The 17782-nt window shown below is 43.0% G+C and overlaps 1 protein-coding gene across 1 annotated transcript; it reads right to left on the reverse strand.

The window, feature by feature from the left end:
* Window positions 1-248: 248 nt before the first annotated feature.
* si:dkey-17e16.9 (hydroperoxide isomerase ALOXE3) lies at window positions 249-11088 on the reverse strand. The gene is made up of 15 exons (XM_029676457.2): window positions 10643-11088; window positions 10072-10236; window positions 5100-5304; window positions 4913-4994; window positions 4661-4783; window positions 4241-4344; window positions 3952-4124; window positions 3348-3491; window positions 2903-3106; window positions 2654-2740; window positions 2405-2571; window positions 2122-2243; window positions 1919-2019; window positions 1564-1734; window positions 249-1376 (listed from the first exon to the last, which is right to left on the reverse strand). Exons 2-15 carry the CDS (start codon window positions 10216-10218, stop codon window positions 1197-1199), a joined length of 2010 nt encoding a protein of 669 aa, XP_029532317.2. The 5' UTR covers window positions 10219-10236; window positions 10643-11088; the 3' UTR covers window positions 249-1196.
* Between the last annotated feature and the right edge of the window lie 6694 nt (window positions 11089-17782).

A 17782-nucleotide genomic window follows, 5' to 3' on the forward strand; every position in this document is an offset into this window, starting at 1 on the left:
TGCTCTCTTTTTCTCTCTCTCTGAACATTCATTTGACTATCTTAAGGGGGTGTGTCTATGTCTGAATCAAACAGGAGTATGGTTCCATGCAAGTGGACAGGGCAAATTATATCATGAGGATTATCTATTAAAACTTTCCATATCTTCAATGTCCTTGGGCTTTAATCATCATTCATCTCAAATATGGGCTGCATTCTGATCAACAATACAATGCGACTCAGTATGGAATGAGATACAAAGAGGACTAATTGAATTTGTAATCCACTTTATTAATGCATTCTTTATAAAGACAATTGCAAAGTTCCATTTTCTAAAGTTGGTAGCCCTTTCTTGCGACTTTAATCGAGGACTCTATGGTACTCAGTGACTTCAGGACTTCAGCTGCCTTCTAGATCTTCAATTTGGTTAGCCATTTTGGCTATCATTGATGATTGAAGTGATGCTCCAAAGCCTTGGTATAATTTCAGCCAGTAGTTTTGAAAGAGGTGCTCACAAGACAAAACAGGTCCCATTTTTTGTGTACTCCGTCATCAAATTGTTTACTACGCCATCCATGTAGTATGATATGTTATGTTTTGTACATTTAGTACGATATGTTACGAATCCAATTCGTAAGAAGAAAGAAAGTCGCACACTCCCAAACATTTAATGTGTCTAGCAACCAGTGCCTTCTTCTTCAATATAATTTGTACTGTTACATTCTAATTCTCAGAGTAAAAACTCTACGGACACTATGAAAGCTTAACCAAGTTTATTCTTCCCAGAGGATGAATACAGCTGCATTAGACAAAAACATTTTCACACAAGCACTGATATTTAACCCTTCCTCCTAGGCTGAGTCTCCTCCTACCCATCTGTACAAACATCGTTCTTTACTGCTAGGCAGGACACTAAGTCCTAAACTTGTATTTCTCCCTTAAAGTGACCTGACCTAGACCCCCCTTCATCACTAATCCATGTCTCTCTCCCCTTATCAATGCCTGCCACACATGATCACTTCCCTGCACACAATATTTCAATAGGATACCTTATATAATGTTTACGTTATACATTACCCTCTCTCCCTCAGTGACATGAATAAGTATATTTCATTTTCTCAGAACCCAACAGTACAATATGTTATTCATTTGTTAAGCTTAAGATCCCAGACTGCATCTTTAAGTAAACTGTAATAATTTGAATGGGCCTAAGCTCAATCATATGGATACACTATTCTCCATCTCGGCAGGGTTCAGGTAGTTATAGGGTAGTGTAAGTAGTGCATTCCTCTTAATGATTGATCGACTGAGGTAGGACAACTCTGCTTGGAACTGCTTAATCATCTGCATGGGGACAGCCTCATCAAAGTGTTGATCTGGGTATGTACCAAGGGGAATCTAAGGAAGACAGCACAAACATGATTTAAGTGACGTATATTTTAGATTAGAAGAAGTGAACAAATCAGACTCGTATTTATGAATGGGTTTGTCAAAAGCAACAGTGACTGCACCATATTACAGACATGACTCTAAAAACATAGCGGATCTTGACTTACAAGGTGAAACAATTAGGGGACAAACTCACTGTGTCTGTGTATCTCTTGCTGAGCAGCCATGTGGAAGCCATGTTATTAACAGTAGTGCTGATGTTTGGCAGTACTTCCAAAATGGTGTTCATGCTTGAGCTCCCCTTCGTGGTGGGAGGAGCTTTGCGCAGTAACAGGGGGTTGTTGGGTACCCAACCACCATAGTCAAACTAGGAAAGAGAGACATCCTTGTATAAACCAATGGTCAAAAGGCAAAATAAGTACATTTGAGTTTAAGTAACATAGCTATATTAAAACAAAACATGAACTATGTGATTATTTTTTGTGATCAATTTTTGATGAAATTCTATATTGTGTAGCTGGCTACTTTAATTGCTTTCTTCCTTAACTCACCTGCCCCATATTGAGGGCGCAATGTTGAGCTGACACAGTGAAGATAATCATGGTAATGAATTTGACAACTTCCTCCACTTTGTCAAATCGCTTAGGGATTCCTGTGGAGGTAACATCAGTACATGAGAAGGATAGGTAATACAACACGTCACAACAGTGTAGATTTCTTGGTTTTATTGACTGATACTTCATACGCAACGTACCTGACTTGTTGTTTCCAAGGAACCCATGGATGAAGATCTCGTGGATCCAGTCCTGAAGCTCAGAGTCCCTGGACACTTCACTGTCAGAGGAGTAGAAGTGCTCCACCATCCCCTTGACAAAGCTTCACATCACAACACATGTTTAATGGCATGTTCAGTAAACCAAGCTAGCTACTAACAGTATTGATATCAAGCTTCAGCCCATACTGTTGTGTTATTTAGAATAATAGGGAAGTGTTATTCAAATTTTGCCATTAGGGGTTATTCAAATAAATAGCTCCACCTGTTGATGATGTTCCACAGCTTCAGGCCATCCTCCCTGTAGTAGAAGTTAGGGATGGACTCCAGTCCTCGTGCAACAATGTTCTCTGGCAGACAGAGGGAGCTGTAGGTGATTTCTGATTGTGCCCTTTTCAAGAGTTCCTTCAAACCCTCCAGTCCCATAGCACCCTAAAGAAAGGAAAAGTTTACGTCAATACAAGTGGTAAACATGGAATTGTATCGGACGAATCAATGCATTTAAGGTACGTACATTTGCTAAGGGTCCATCAGGACTAATCAGTCTTTTTCGCGCAAGAAGGTTGATCTGCAGGGTGTAACGGAAGTGTGGTATCAGCAACTATGCAGAAACAGAGGGGAAATCGAAAGAACAAAAGAAAAATGAGCAAAGAGAAGGTGAACAATTTGTTTTATGACTGAATTTACAGCTCAGGGACTATAACATGCATTTTCTTGCTCTTCATTGTTTGGTGGGACCCCAGTCTGTGTCAGGTTGTCATACCTTGTGGAGAGGGTGCATGATAGGAAGGCTCCGGAAGGTTGCCATAGTGAAGGCCTCTGCCAGTAAATGAGTGCCCAGTAGATGGTAGCTGATCTGGAACTCGGAGAAATCTGCGTTTCTCACAAAGATCTTGGCTAGCAGCCAGTCGTGCTCAGAGTCGCTAGGCAGAAATATAGGGTTCTGCTGAGAGGGCTGCTGCTCCAGCTGTGAGATAATATATGGCATTTAGCAGAGTCATGTGTGCATACATTTCACATATAGGTGGCCATGGGAATTGAACCCACAACGCTAGCGGTGCAAGCGCCATGCTCTACCAATTGAGCCATACAGGACCAGAACAGAGAAACCCAGAGGTCAGAAGTAATCATCACTTCTGAGGAACATATTTACTAAGCATTTGCAACATTGTAACATCTGCCCCTGTTTCCAGGTATGTGTACTGTACCTGGATGGCGATAGGCAGCAGTTTGTCCTCTGGGTTCTTGTAGAACAGGCAGAGGGCAGCCGTGAGGGGCAATGGTTTACCATTGACCACCCGGGTTGGCACACCCTCAAGCCTCTTGTAGTCGCAAAGGAATATGTTTCCTTCCTGTAGGGAGGATAGGAAACAGAGGTGAAGACTTTATGGGAACATGGAATTTAAAGTACCCACTGGACAAAAACTGGTTGAATAAATGTTGTTTCAACTAAAAATATTCAGTGGGATGACATTGAACCAACGTGAAAAGTCATCAACATAGGGTATTTTTGTATTCTTTCACCCAACTTGCAACTTAAATCCAAGGACATGGTGAAATTGTTTGTTGATTTCACGTTAGTTGATAACTCAACCAAATGTAAATCAAAAGTAGAAGTTGAACTGACGTCTGTTCCCTGTGGGTGGTTAAGCAGTAGCTCATGCTATTTACAGGACAAAGAAAAAAAAGGACGGATGTTCACGGATGATGTTACAAAAGGATGGCGTGTATAAAGTGAACAGAAGGGATCCAAGCCCTGAACCTTAGGGAACATCACATCCCACTTCAGAGTTCATCATTCATAATTCATACCTGCATCTCCGTCGCCAGGGAACTCCCGTCCTCCAGGAAGGGCTGTACCATCTCGTCTGTGACAGGGAAGTTGGGGGGAAGCGTTGTGCAGCGCTGGATCACATTGGGGTTGGTTCCATTCAGAAACTGGGGCCCGAAAAAGTCATCCTCCTTCCAGTGCTCAGAGACATACTCTAGAAGGAAGGGATTTAAAAAAATGAATCCCCTATTTTTGTAGGAGTTACTTTTTACTGATATCTCAAAATGACCCTTATAGTTGATATCCAATTCAATGGATCAGGTCTCTTACCTGAAATGGGTGTTCTATTTCTCCAGAAAACAGTTTTCATCATCTCCAGGTCTTTCCACTGCTCGGTGGAGTTCACCAGGCCTTTCAGTTTGAGCTCAGCTATACTGGTAGGGGAAGACGGGAAGAGACAGGTTATAGGCCATGCTTATTCCCTCACAGTCATAGGAAAGGTTCTGTGCATCTGGATGAGCATCAGCGGTGGCACTTCAAATCAAAGGATGGGCTCATAGTAATGGCTGGAATAGAATGAATCAAAGACCTGGTTTCCATGTGTTTGATACATTCCATTCACTACATTTCAGCCATTATTATGAACTGTCCTTCCCTCACCAGCCTCCTCTGTCGAACATACAGTATGTTACACTGGTACTGTTGTGGGAATTTAAACTGCTTTAGGCGTGCCGTCTGCTTTGAACTTACGCTGCAGCTTTGGTGTAGATAAACTCTGACATTTTGGAGAAAGAAAATTTAACTTCAGAAGGGAGGGCTGAGACTTCAGTGGCGTTATTGATGTGCGGGACTCCCTCGGCATACACAATCCACCTAATGGTGAGACAAGAAGACACACACACAATCAATCTAAAAGTGTTGTACAGACAAGTTGACTGACTGTTGTCTGCTGTGTGTTGAGCTGCAGACAGTCCTACAAAAACAACTGGTAAAAACACTCACTGGAACAGTTTCTTGTGAAGCTCCAGCTCCTTTTTACGATGGTGCACCAGTAGAGGGAGCTCATCCTCAAAAATCTTCCTGGCTGTGAAGTGGAGAGGAGGACAAGATGTATTACACACTTATAGAAGGAGCAGGATTATAAATAACATTAGAGTATCCTCAGAACAAATGTTGAATCAGGACACACCTTTTCCTCCTCTCAGCTCCACAATTTCCCCTCTGGACAACCATCTGTAACAAGGGAAGAGGATTACGTCACCCTCAGGTGTCGTCACGACAACCTTGGAGCAGAACCACTCGTTTTCTGGCAGGAACAGGTACTGCTCTTTCTCCAGTTTAACCAGGAGGAGGCGCCCCAGAGACGAGGGGTTGGTCACAGTGTAGGTCCCTGTCTGTAGAGAATGGAGAAGTACAGGGTGTTGAATAGCTAGCTACATGCTTGGGCTGAAGAGCAAGATCACATTCATTATGAATATCCCCTAAACATTAAATGGAATGTTTAGGGGGGTAATGTACAGACAAGGACATATACAGGTAAGTTGACAGAAAGGATTTCAAGTGTTTTTTTTAACAATCTGGACCAACAAAGTTCTTAAAAGGGAAACCAGTGAGCAGGGTAAACTGGTTCTGCTGGTCCTCAAAGATAAGCCATAGCAACTCAAGATAAGGTCACTTCAAAATATCTATTCACATGTAAATATCCCTAGAATGTGCTCGGTGCTGACAGTAGCGCTGCCGCCCCAAAACAACACATTGCTCCTGGAGGCATGGGTTGAAACACAGACTGCACAGCTTTCCATTCTACGTTCCATTCTTTCCATTCTATGTTCCATTCTTTCCATTATATGTTCCATTCTTTCCATTCTATGTTCCATTCTTTCCATTCTACGTTCCATTCTTTCCATTCTATGTTCCATTCTTTCCATTATATGTTCCATTCTTTCCATTATATGTTCCATTCTTTCCATTCTATGTTCCATTCTTTCCATTATATGTTCCATTCTTTCCATTCTATGTTCCATTCTATGTTTCAGTCTGTTATATCTGGAGTACTTCTCCTGTTCTATCCGGTGTCCTGTGTGAATTTAAGTATGCTCTCTCTAATTCTCTCTTTCTTTCTCTCTCTCGGAGGACCTGAGCCCTAGGACCATGCCTCAGGACTACCTGGCATGATGACTCCTTGCTGTCCCCAGTCCACCTGGCCATGCTGCTGCTCCAGTTTAAACTGTTCTGCCTGCGGCTATGGAACCCTGACCTGTTCACCGGACGTGCTACCTGTCCCAGACCTGCTGTTTTCAACTCTCTAGAGACAGCAGGACCAGTAGAAATACTCTCAATGATCGGCTATGAAAAGCCAACTGACATTTACTCCTGAGGTGCTGACTTGTTGCACCCTCGACAACTGCTGTGATTATTATTATTTGACCATGCTGGTCATTTATGAACATTTGAACATCTTGGCCATGTTCTGTTATAATCTCCACCCGGCACAGCCAGAAGAGGACTGGCCACCCCACATAGCCTGGTTCCTCTCTAGATTTCTTCCTAGGTTTTGGCCTTTCTAGGGAGTTTTTCCTAGCCACCGTGCTTCTACACCTGCATTGATTGTGTTTGGGGTTTTAGGCTGCGTTTTTGTACAGCACTTTGAGATATCAGCTGATGTAAGAAGGGCTATATAAATACATTTGATTTTATTTTGATTCTATGTTCCATTCTATGTTCCATTCTCTCCTCATCTCAATAATTTATCCACTGTATCTATCGATAAAAAACACAAAATATGTAAATATATTTACAGTGCATTCAGAAAGTATTCAGACCCCTTGACTTTTTCCACATTTTGTTGCATTACAGCCTTATTCTAAAATGGATTAAATACTACATCTTGCTCATCAATCTACACACAATACCCCATAATGACAAAGCGAAAACAGGTTTTAAGAAATGTTTGCAGAAAAAACGTATTTACATACACTACCCTTTTATTGTTCATTTAATCAGCACAACAGTTTTCAGCTGTGCTAACATAATTGCAAAATAGTTTTCTAATGATCAATTAGCCTTTTAAAATGATCAACTTGGATTAGCTAACCATTGGAACACAGGAGTGATGGTTGCTGATAATGGGCCTCTGTACACCTATGTAGATATTCCATTAAAAATCAGCTGTTTCCAGCTACAATAATCATTTACAACATTAACAATGTCTTCACAGTATTTCTGATCAATTTTAAGTTATTTTAATGGGAAAAGAAATAAAAATCTTTCAAAAACAAGGACATTTGTAAGTGACCCCAAACTTTTGAACGGTAGTGTAAGTATTCAGACCCTTTGCTATAAGTCTCGAAATTGAGCTCAGGAACATCCTGTTTCCATTGATCATCCTTGAGATGTTTTTACAACTTGATTGGACTCCACCTGTGGTAAATTCAATTGATTGGACATGATTTGGAAAAGCACACACTTGTCTATATACAGTAAGGTCCCAGAGTTGACAGTGAATGTCAGAGCAAAAACCAAGCCTGAGGTCGAAGGAATTGTTAGTAGAGCTCCGAGATAGGATTGTGTCTAGACACAGATCTGGGGAAGGGTACCAAAAAATGTCTGCAGCATTAAAGGTCCCCAAGAACACAGTGGCCTCCATGATTCTTAAATAGATGAAGTTTGGAACCATCAAGACTCTTCCTAGAGCTGGCCGCCCAATACAACAATACTGAATGAACACTTTTATTTTAACTTAATATAATACAGAAATAAAAATCTATTTAGTCTCAAATAAATATTGAAACATGTTCAATTTGGTTTAAATAATGCAAAACCACAGTGTCGGAGAAGAAAGCTAACGTTTAAGTTCCTTGCTCAGAACATGAGAACATATGAAAGCTGGTGGTTCCTTTTAACATGAGTCTTCAATATTCCCAGTTAAGAAGTTTTAGGTTGTAGTTATTATAGGAATTATAGGACTATTTCCATTTGTATTTCATATACCTTTGACTATTGGATGTTCTTATAGGCACTATAGTATTGCCAGCCTAATCTTGGGAGTTGATAGGTAGGCCTGATCACCGACAACGACGAGACAGCCTATAGGGAGGAGGTCAGAGACCTGGCCGGGTGGTGCCAGAATAACAACCTATCACTCAACATAACCAAGACTAAGGAGATGAGTGTGGACTACAGGAAAAGGAGGACCGAGCACGCCCCCATTCTCACTGACGGGGCTGTAGTGGAGCAGGTTGAGAGCTTCAAGTTCCTTGGTGTCCACATCACCAACAAACTAGAATGGTCCAAACACACCAAGACAGACGTGGAGAGGGCACAACAAAGCCTATTCCCCCTCAGGAAACTAAAAAGATTTGGCATGGGTCCTGAGATCCTCAAAAGGTTCTACAGCTGCAACATCGAGAGCATCCTGCCTGGTTGCATCACTGCCTGGTACGGCAATTGCACTGCCTCCGCCCGCAAAGCACTGATTATTTGCAACGCAGGACAAGCTAGTTAATCTAGTAATACCATCAACCATGTGTAGTTAACTAGTGATTATGTTAAGATTGATTGTTTTTATAAGATAAGTTTAATGCTAGTTAGCAACTTTCCTTGGCTCCTTGCTGCACTCCCGTAACAGGCGGTCTCCTCGTGGAGTGCAACGTAATCGGCCATAATCTGCGTCCAAAAATGCAGATTAGAGATTGTTATGAAAACTTGAAATCGGCCCTAATTAATCGGTCAGCCTCTACTCCAGAGCGCTCAGGACCTTAGACTGGGGAGATGGTTCACCTTCCAACAGGACAACGACCCTAAGGACACAGCCAAGACAATGCATGAGTGGCTTCGGGACAAGTCTCTGAATGTCCTTGAGTGGCCCAGCCAGAGCCCGGACTTGAACCCGATCTAACATCTCTGGAGAGACCTTAAAATAGCTGTGCAACGACGCTCCCCATCCAACCAGAGATTACTTAAATGTATTTTTATTTTACTAGGCAAGTCAGTTAAGTCTTATTTTCAATGATGGCGTAGGACCAGTGGGTTAACTGCCTTGTTCAGGGGCAGAACGACAGATGTTTAGCTTATCAGCTTGGGGATTCAATCTTGCAACCTTTCAGTTACTAGTCCAACGCTCTAACCACTAGGCTACCTGCTGCCCCAGCTTGAGAGGATTTGCAGAGAAGAACGGGAGAAACTCCCCAAATACAGGCGTGCCAAGCTTGTAGCATCATACCCAATACGGCTGTAATCGCTGACAAAGGTGCTTCAACAAAGTATTAAGTAAAGTGTCTGAATAATTATGTAAATAAGGTATTTGCAAAAATGTCTAGAAAACTGTTTTCACTTAATCATTATGGGGTGTTGTGTGTAGATTGATGAGAATATTTTTTGAAATCCATTTTCAAAATAAGGCTGTAACGTAATAAAATGTGGAAAACGTGATGGGGTCTGACTTTGGACACACCGACTGAAGACCGATACTGAAGACAACAAAACTATGAAATAACACATGGAATCATGTAGTTACCAAAAAAGTGTTAAAGAAATCAAAATATATTTTATATTTGAGATTCTTCAAAGTAGCCACCTTTTGCCTTGATGACAACTTTGCACACTCTTGGCATTAAAGGTATGTCCAAACTTTTGACTGGTACTTTAATATATATATATATATATATATATTAATACTAAGTTGACAATTTTGTTTTGAGGGGATACATTATTATTAATCAATGAATTGATACTTTATTATAAATATTTATTCATTAACTATATTAAAGGTGCACTACGAATAAATTGCTATCCATTTCCTGGTTGCTAAAATTCTAATAATTCACCTAATTTAAGTTTATGTGAAAAAATAAACATAGATAATGTAGAGAATCATTGTACTGTCTAAACCGTGGTGAAATATATTTTCAATAACCAAAAATATAGTATTTTCAGCCTTTCTAAGCTGGTGTACAACACAAAGTAAAAGAGGCAAAAACTAAACTTAAGAACGGGAAGCATAGAAATAGAACATATGGAACACATCTACCGCTTCTTAGACTTGCTTTCAATGAGAATGACAGATTTATAACTCACGTTTCTATGTGCATTTGGTCAGGTTGGCCAAAAAGTTACATATTGCAGCATTAAGCATTTCCCCTCATTGCTCACTGGTAACTTACCATCCCAGTCATGAAATCTAGGCCATAGTTGTCAAGGTTAGTGCGCTCACTTTCCCCCTCTGTTCCAATGAGTGTGACATAAATGTAGTCAGATGAGCCAGAGAATAGAACTTCCCCTGTAGTCACCTTTACTTTATATTCAACCATGGTGAGCCAACGGGAAAACTGGAAAAGGACAACAAATACTTAACACAGACAAAGGGGTTCTATCGTTCAAAGCATCAACACTTTTTTCCAAACCATATAATGGTTACAATATTTTCTGAGATACTGGAATTTGGGTTTTTTGTTATAGAGGATACCACAAGCATTGTTTTCTATATAATATCTAAATGAAGACGTCCTCTGAACCCCCACACAATTTTATTGTAGCCCTGAACTAGCTCACCTGATTCACTTAGTCAAGGACTTGATAATAAGTTGACCATTTTAATCAGATGTGTTAGCTCTGGAGTAGATAAAATACATGGGATGGCTGTGGGTCCTCAGGAGAAGTTTGAGAACCACTGGCCTATGGTATGGTTCTAGATACAAGCTTTTAGCAATATACAATATCTTAAAGTCAGCATACCTTATCAACGAATGGAGATGATGGAGTCTCTCTCGCTCTCTCTCTCTCTTTCTGTATGGACTTTGTCTCACCGGTTACCTGTACTGTATTTTAAGGGCTGCCCCCTCACCTTGGTCTAACAGGTTCCTCGGTTAGAACCAGCCGATTGCCTTGGTCAAACAGGTTCCGCAGTTAGAACCAGCGAACCGCATTGGTCTAACAGGTTCCTTGGTTAGAACCAGCGGATTTTGTGTGCAAATGTTGATCATGTACAAACAATCAACAATCCATCTATTTTTAAATCCAGAATGTAGCATGTCACCAAGACCAGAACAGAAAAACGATGCGTATTGAGCTCATCACCAATACAGGATGTAATGATGGGTACAGCCAAATCCCTTCGGGGATGTGTCCTTCCTCTATTCCAGTATTTCCAAGGGTTTTAGGTCTTGCAGAAACAACTTCGTCTTGTCTGGGCAAGTGAGTTGTGTTAGAGAATTCTTTAAATAATGGTGTTCAGTTTCCTTTACTAGCCTGCTGTTGTCACTTAATGCTGGTGGGTAAATCCTGAACAGGGGCTTGTGCAAGCATCATGAAACAATTACACTACCGTTCAAAAGTTTGGGGTCACTTAGAAATGTCCTTGTTTTGAAAGAAATGCAACAAAAAAAAGTCAATTAAAATAACATGAAATTTATCAGAAATACAGTGTAGACATTGTTAATGTTGTAAATTACTATTGTAGCTGGAAACGGCAGATTTTTTATGGAATATCTACATAGGCGTACAGAGGCCATTATCAGCAACCTTCACTCCCATGTTCCAAAGGCACGTTGTGTTAGCTAATCCAAGTTTATCATTTTAAAAGGCTAATTGATCATTAGAAAACCCTTTGCAATTATGTTAGCACAGCTGAAAACTGTTGTCGTGATTAAATAAGCAATAAAACTGGCCTTCTTTAGACTAGTTAAGTATTTGGAGCATCAGCATTTGTGGGTTCGATTACAGGCTCAAAATGGCCAGAAACAAAGACCTTTCTTCTGAAACTCGTCAGTCTATTCTTGTTCTGAGAAATGAAGGCTATTCCATGCGAGAAATTGGCAAGAAACTAAAGTGCAAACGGGCCCTAACCAGAATAGAAAGAGGAGTGGGAGGCCACAGAGCACAACTGAGCAAGAGGACAAGCACACTAGAGTAGGCTACAGTCCTTAGGGATAGGTTTCCTTACCCTGTTAGATGTCTATGGACAAGTTATGACAGCAATCCATGCTCTAGTGTAGTGTCCTTGGCAGTACGTGTTTCCACATGCTTATGGCACAAATCCCATTCAAGTCATGGGACCGAAATGAGCATTTTTCACACATCATGTTCAAAACAGTGACTTTGTTGAGCTTCACAATTAATTTGAGATACTTTCGGATAATTTAGACATGATGTGTAAAAATTATAACATTGGTCCCATGACTTGAATGAAATTTGTGCCACAAACAGTTTCAGGGAAACTAAAACAAAGCATGGATTACTGTCATAACTGTTCACAGGGTAAGGACACCAAAGTGTTGTTTTTGTAATTTGGGTGAACTATACCTTTAAGGACTGTAGCCTATTGAAAATTGAAGCGAATGTTATACAAATATGTTAATGATTTTATATATATATATATATATATATATATATATATTTAAATATATACACTGAGTGTACAAAACATTAGGAACATCCTCCTAATTTTGAGTTGCACCCCCTTTTGCCATCAGAACAGAATCAATTTGTCAGGGCATGGACTCTGCAAGGTGTCAAGCGTTCCACAGGGAAGCTGGCCCATGTTGCCTCCAGTGCTTCCCACAGTTGTGTCTAGTTGGCTGGATGTCCTTTTGGTGGTGGACCATTCTTGATACACACAGGAAACTGTTACGAGTAGAAAAACACAGCAGTGTTGCAGTTCTTAACACACCCAGGTGTGCCTGTTGTATCATGTACAAATATTCCCAGTGTGAAATAGTTCCCATCCAAATGACTGTTATTATTTAATTATTTATTGGCCTCTACTTTTATTTATTTTTTACAAATCCCAAATCACTATTGCAGGGCTGACCAACTCTGTTCCTGGAGAACTACCATCCTGTAGGTTTTTGCTCCAACCCCTGTAACAACTAACGTGATTCAGTTTATCAACCAGTTAGTTAGGTGCGCTAGATAAAGGTTAGAACAGAAACCTACACTCTCATTCAAACCCAGAATCCTATACTGGATTTCTCCAGACTTCCAACACAATTCATTGAGACAAGATTTGGAAGGATGGCCACGCAAGGCTAGTGTTGAACATATCAACTAACCACATACCGGTGGTGTTCCTGCCCAGTGTTGCCAACTCATTTTCAGGGGAAGTTGCTAGAGGCAGGTTGATTTGTTGCTAAAAGTTGCTAAATGACGTCATTACATAGAATATACAATAATGTTACTCAAAGTGACTGGCCATCTTGGCAAAAAATATGATTTGACATTTGTCCAGGTACAGACTCCCACTCTTTTCTGTACTTCTGGCTGTGCAATTTTGATTGACTCATGTTGATTTATGTTGTTAGTTCTGTTCAAGATCAAACATTCGTGACCAACTATATTAATTGGGTTTGGCTCGTCGAATCCGTACTACTGCTGCTGCAGTCAGCCAGCAATGATATGCAATTTGCTGCTGGCCTGCTGCTGCCTGTGTACGAGCTGAGCGCCTGCTGCTGATGTTAATCACAATGCACTTTTGCATCCAGGCACGTGTGTTGTTACTGAATGTGTGACAGAGAATATCGTTTTTGTGTCATTTAGAGGGAAAATGCGTGCATTTTAGCGTTTGAGTCACTTTTCAAAAGTTGCTAAAAGTTCCAAATACATTTTTAAAAGTAGCTAAATTTGTTGCTAGGTGCTGTTTGAAAGGAAAGTTGCCAGGGTAGTCTGAAAAGTTGCTAAATCTAGCAACAAAATTGCTAAATTGGCATCACTGTTCCTGCCTGATTACATGGAAGACATTGCATTGCATCAACCAATTGCTGTGCGCCACGTCATTGACTATCGGGCATTACATCACTATATCATATGATGTGGTTAGCTGATATGTTATGTGATGTGTTATGTGATGTGTGTTTTGTCCTGTATTTTTCTTTTTAATCCCAGCACCCGTCTCCGCAGGAGGCCTTTTGCCTTTTGGTAGGCCGTCATTGTAAATAAGAATTTGTTCTTAACTGACTTGTCTAGTTAAATAAAGGTAAAAAAATAAACACCTATCCAAGCTTTGCGAGATCTGGCAGGTGTCTGGAATGTAGTCCGGTATATGATATAGCGTATAGCAGTCTAATGCTACTGCGCAGTTGATGACGTGGCATGCAAATAACGTACTATGTAACTATTGGTTGATGCAATACATTATCTGCAATGTGGTCAGGGCCTGAAACATGACCCTCAACTAGTTGAATCAGGTATGTTAGTGTAACCGATGTGAAATGGCTAGCTAGTTAGCGGGGGTGCACACTAAAGCGGCTTTTGTGGCGTGATGGGTAACAATGCTTCGTGGGTGTCAGTTGTTGATGTGTGCAGAGGGTCCCTGGTTCAAGCCCAGTAAGGGGTGAGGAGAGGGACAGAAGCTAACCTGTTACATTAGGTTAGGGTTGGACTGAATACCCACAGGATGGTAGATCTCCATAAAGAGGGTTAGGTAGCTCTATTGTAACTTATGGGGTGGCAGGTAACCTAGTGGTTAGAGCGTTGGATTTGTAACCGCAAGATCGAATCCCAGAGCTGAGCTGACAAGGTAAAAATCTGTTGTTCTGCCCCTGAACAAGGCAGTTAACCCACTGTTCCTAGGCGTCATTGAAAATAAGAATTTGTTCTGAACTGACTTGCCTAGTTAAATAAAGGTAAAATAAAAAATAAATGATGTAAGTACTAGGTTGTATTTATTGGTGTGGACCGTAGCAAAACTTCCTTTTGCAATGGAAAACTAAAAACATATAGGACAAGTTCAAGTAGTCCCTTGCAGTTTCAGTCCATTTTCATTCTGTTTAGTGCTTTGTGAATACAACCCTGTACGGCCTCCAACCAAGTCCCAGGCTTTTGTGGACACACTGCCCCACAATGGCTCATTTGCACTTCTACACTTTCAGTTTTGTTTTTGTGTAGAGAGCAGTCTCCCGCATTGGTCGTTGACCGACCCAGATTGAACTTTATAAATTCAGACAGACTGCCACTGCTCACATGAAAGATAAAAAGGAATGATGTGACGGACTGGTTGTGGTCTCCCATCTCGTCTGTGTGTAGTATCTTTAGATTTGTCTGTTACACTGGTCGCAGCAATACTTTATTGCCAAACAGAGTTCGTGGTAATTACTTTTGGTACAGCATGACAGGCAAAAACTCCCACAAAGTTTGAATTTATTAGTAGACAAGTAGAACATTTTTAGGCACATTATGAATTGCATAGACACTTGAATTACAAGAGGCAAAACAATATAGAACAGCAACATGAAAAAAAACAGACATTATACAGCTGTGCCAGGAAAATAACCTTTCCCTCAACGTCAACTAAACAAAAGAGCTCATTGTGGACGTCAGGAGACAGCAGAGGGAGCACGCTCCCATCCACAGACGAGACCGCAGTGGAGAAGGTGAAAAGCTTCAAGTTCCAAGGCGTACACCTCAGTGAAAATCTGAAATGGTTCACCCACACAGCTGATGTGGTGAAGAATGCGCAACAGTGCCTCTTCAACCTCAGGAGGCTGAAGAAATTTGGCTTGGCCCCTAAGACTCTCACAAACGTTTTCAGATGCACCATTGAGAGCATCATGTCGGGCTTTATCAGCGCCTGGTACGGCAACTGCACCGCCCACAACTGCCCAACACATCACTGTGGGCACACTGCCTGCCCTCCAGGACACCGACAGCACCCGAAGTCACATGAAGGCCAAAAAGATCATCAAGGACATCAACCACCCGAGCCACGGCCTGTTCACCCCGCTATCATCCAGAAGGCAAGGTCAGTACATGTGCATCAAAGCTGGGACCAAGAGACTGAAAAACAGCTTCTATCTCAAGGCCATCAGACTGTTAAATAGCCATCACTAGCCGGCCTCCACCCAGTACCCTGCCCAGAACTTAGTCACTGTTAGTAGCCGGCCTCCACCCAGTACCCTGCCCTGAACTTAGTCACTGTTGGTAACCGGCCTCCACCCAGTACCCTGCCCTGAACTTAGTCACTGTTAGTAGCCGGCCTCCACCCAGTACCCTGCCCTGAACTTAGTCACTGTTAGTAGCCGGCCTCCACCCAGTACCCTGCCCTGAACTTAGTCACTGTTAGTAGCCGGCCTCCACCCAGTACCCTGCCCTGAACTTAGTCACTGTTAGTAGCCGGCCTCCACCCAGTACCCTGCCCAGAACTTAGTCACTGTTAGTAGCCGGCCTCCACCCAGTACCCTGCCCTGAACTTAGTCACTGTTGGTAACCGGCCTCCACCCAGTACCCTGCCCTGAACTTAGTCACTGTTAGTAGCCGGCCTCCACCCAGTACCCTGCCCTGAACTTAGTCACTGTTAGTAGCCGGCCTCCACCCAGTACCCTGCCCTGAACTTAGTCACTGTTAGTAGCCGGGCCTCCACCCAGTACCCTGCCCTGAACTTAGTCACTGTTAGTAGCCGGCCTCCACCCAGTACCCTGCCCAGAACTTAGTCACTGTTAGTAGCCGGCCTCCACCCAGTACCCTGCCCTGAACTTAGTCACTGTTAGTAGCCGGCCTCCACCCAGTACCCTGCCCTGAACTTAGTCACTGTTAGTAGCCGGCCTCCACCCAGTACCCTGCCCAGAACTTAGTCACTGTTAGTAGCCGGCCTCCACCCAGTACCCTGCCCTGAACTTAGTCACTGTTAGTAGCCGGCCTCCACCCAGTACCCTGCCCAGAACTTAGTCACTGTTAGTAGCCGGCCTCCACCCAGTACCCTGCCCAGAACTTAGTCACTGTTAGTAGCCGGCCTCCACCCAGTACCCTGCCCTGAACTTAGTCACTGTTAGTAGCCGGCCTCCACCCAGTACCCTGCCCTGAACATAGTCACTGTTAGTAGCCGGCCTCCACCCAGTACCCTGCCCTGAACTTAGTCACTGTTAGTAGCCGGCCTCCACCCAGTACCCTGCCCTGAACTTAGTCACTGTTAGTAGCCGGCCTCCACCCAGTACCCTGCCCTGAACTTAGTCACTGTTAGTAGCCGGCCTCCACCCAGTACCCTGCCCTGAACTTAGTCACTGTTAGTAGCCGGCCTCCACCCAGTACCCTGCCCTGAACTTAGTCACTGTTAGTAGCCGGCCTCCACCCAGTACCCTGCCCTGAACTTAGTCACTGTTAGTAGCCGGCCTCCACCCAGTACCCTGCCCTGAACTTAGTCACTGTTAGTAGCCGGCCTCCACCCAGTACCCTGCCCTGAACTTAGTCACTGTTAGTAGCCGGCCTCCACCCAGTACCCTGCCCAGAACTTAGTCACTGTTAGTAGCCGGCCTCCACCCAGTACCCTGCCCAGAACTTAGTCCCTGTTAGTAGCCGGCCTCCACCCAGTACCCTGCCCTGAACTTAGTCACTGTTAGTAGCCGGCCTCAACCCAGTACCCTGCCCTGAACTTAGTCACTGTTAGTAGCCGGCCTCCACCCAGTACCCTGCCCTGAACTTAGTCACTGTTAGTAGCCGGCCTCCACCCAGTACCCTGCCCAGAACTTAGTCACTGTTAGTAGCCGGCCTCCACCCAGTACCCTGCCCTGAACTTAGTCACTGTTAGTAGCCGGCCTCCACCCAGTACCCTGCCCTGAACTTAGTCACTGTTAGTAGCCGGCCTCCACCCAGTACCCTGCCCTGAACTTAGTCACTGTTAGTAGCCGGCCTCCACCCAGTACCCTGCCCTGAACTTAGTCACTGTTAGTAGCCGGCCTCCCCCAGTACCCTGCCCAGAACTTAGTCACTGTTAGTAGCCGGCCTCCACCCAGTACCCTGCCCAGAACTTAGTCACTGTTAGTAGCCGGCCTCCACCCAGTACCCTGCCCTGAACTTAGTCACTGTTAGTAGCCGGCCTCCACCCAGTACCCTGCCCTGAACTTAGTCACTGTTAGTAGCCGGCCTCCACCCAGTACCCTGCCCTGAACT

Source organism: Oncorhynchus nerka, linkage group LG13 (genome assembly GCF_034236695.1).
Source record: "Oncorhynchus nerka isolate Pitt River linkage group LG13, Oner_Uvic_2.0, whole genome shotgun sequence".
Classification (NCBI taxonomy): domain Eukaryota; kingdom Metazoa; phylum Chordata; class Actinopteri; order Salmoniformes; family Salmonidae; genus Oncorhynchus; species Oncorhynchus nerka.

Excerpts from the sequence above, each read along its gene's own strand:
- si:dkey-17e16.9 (XM_029676457.2), bottom strand. The coding sequence starts at position 10,218 with ATGGTTGAATATAAAGTAAAGGTGACTACAGGGGAAGTTCTATTCTCT. Across the intron at positions 4,784-4,912 it reads CTTCACAAGAAACTGTTCCA|GTGGATTGTGTATGCCGAGG; the intron begins GTGAGTGTTTTT and ends TCTCACCATTAG. Across the intron at positions 4,125-4,240 it reads AAATAGAACACCCATTTCAG|AGTATGTCTCTGAGCACTGG; the intron begins GTAAGAGACCTG and ends CCTTCCTTCTAG.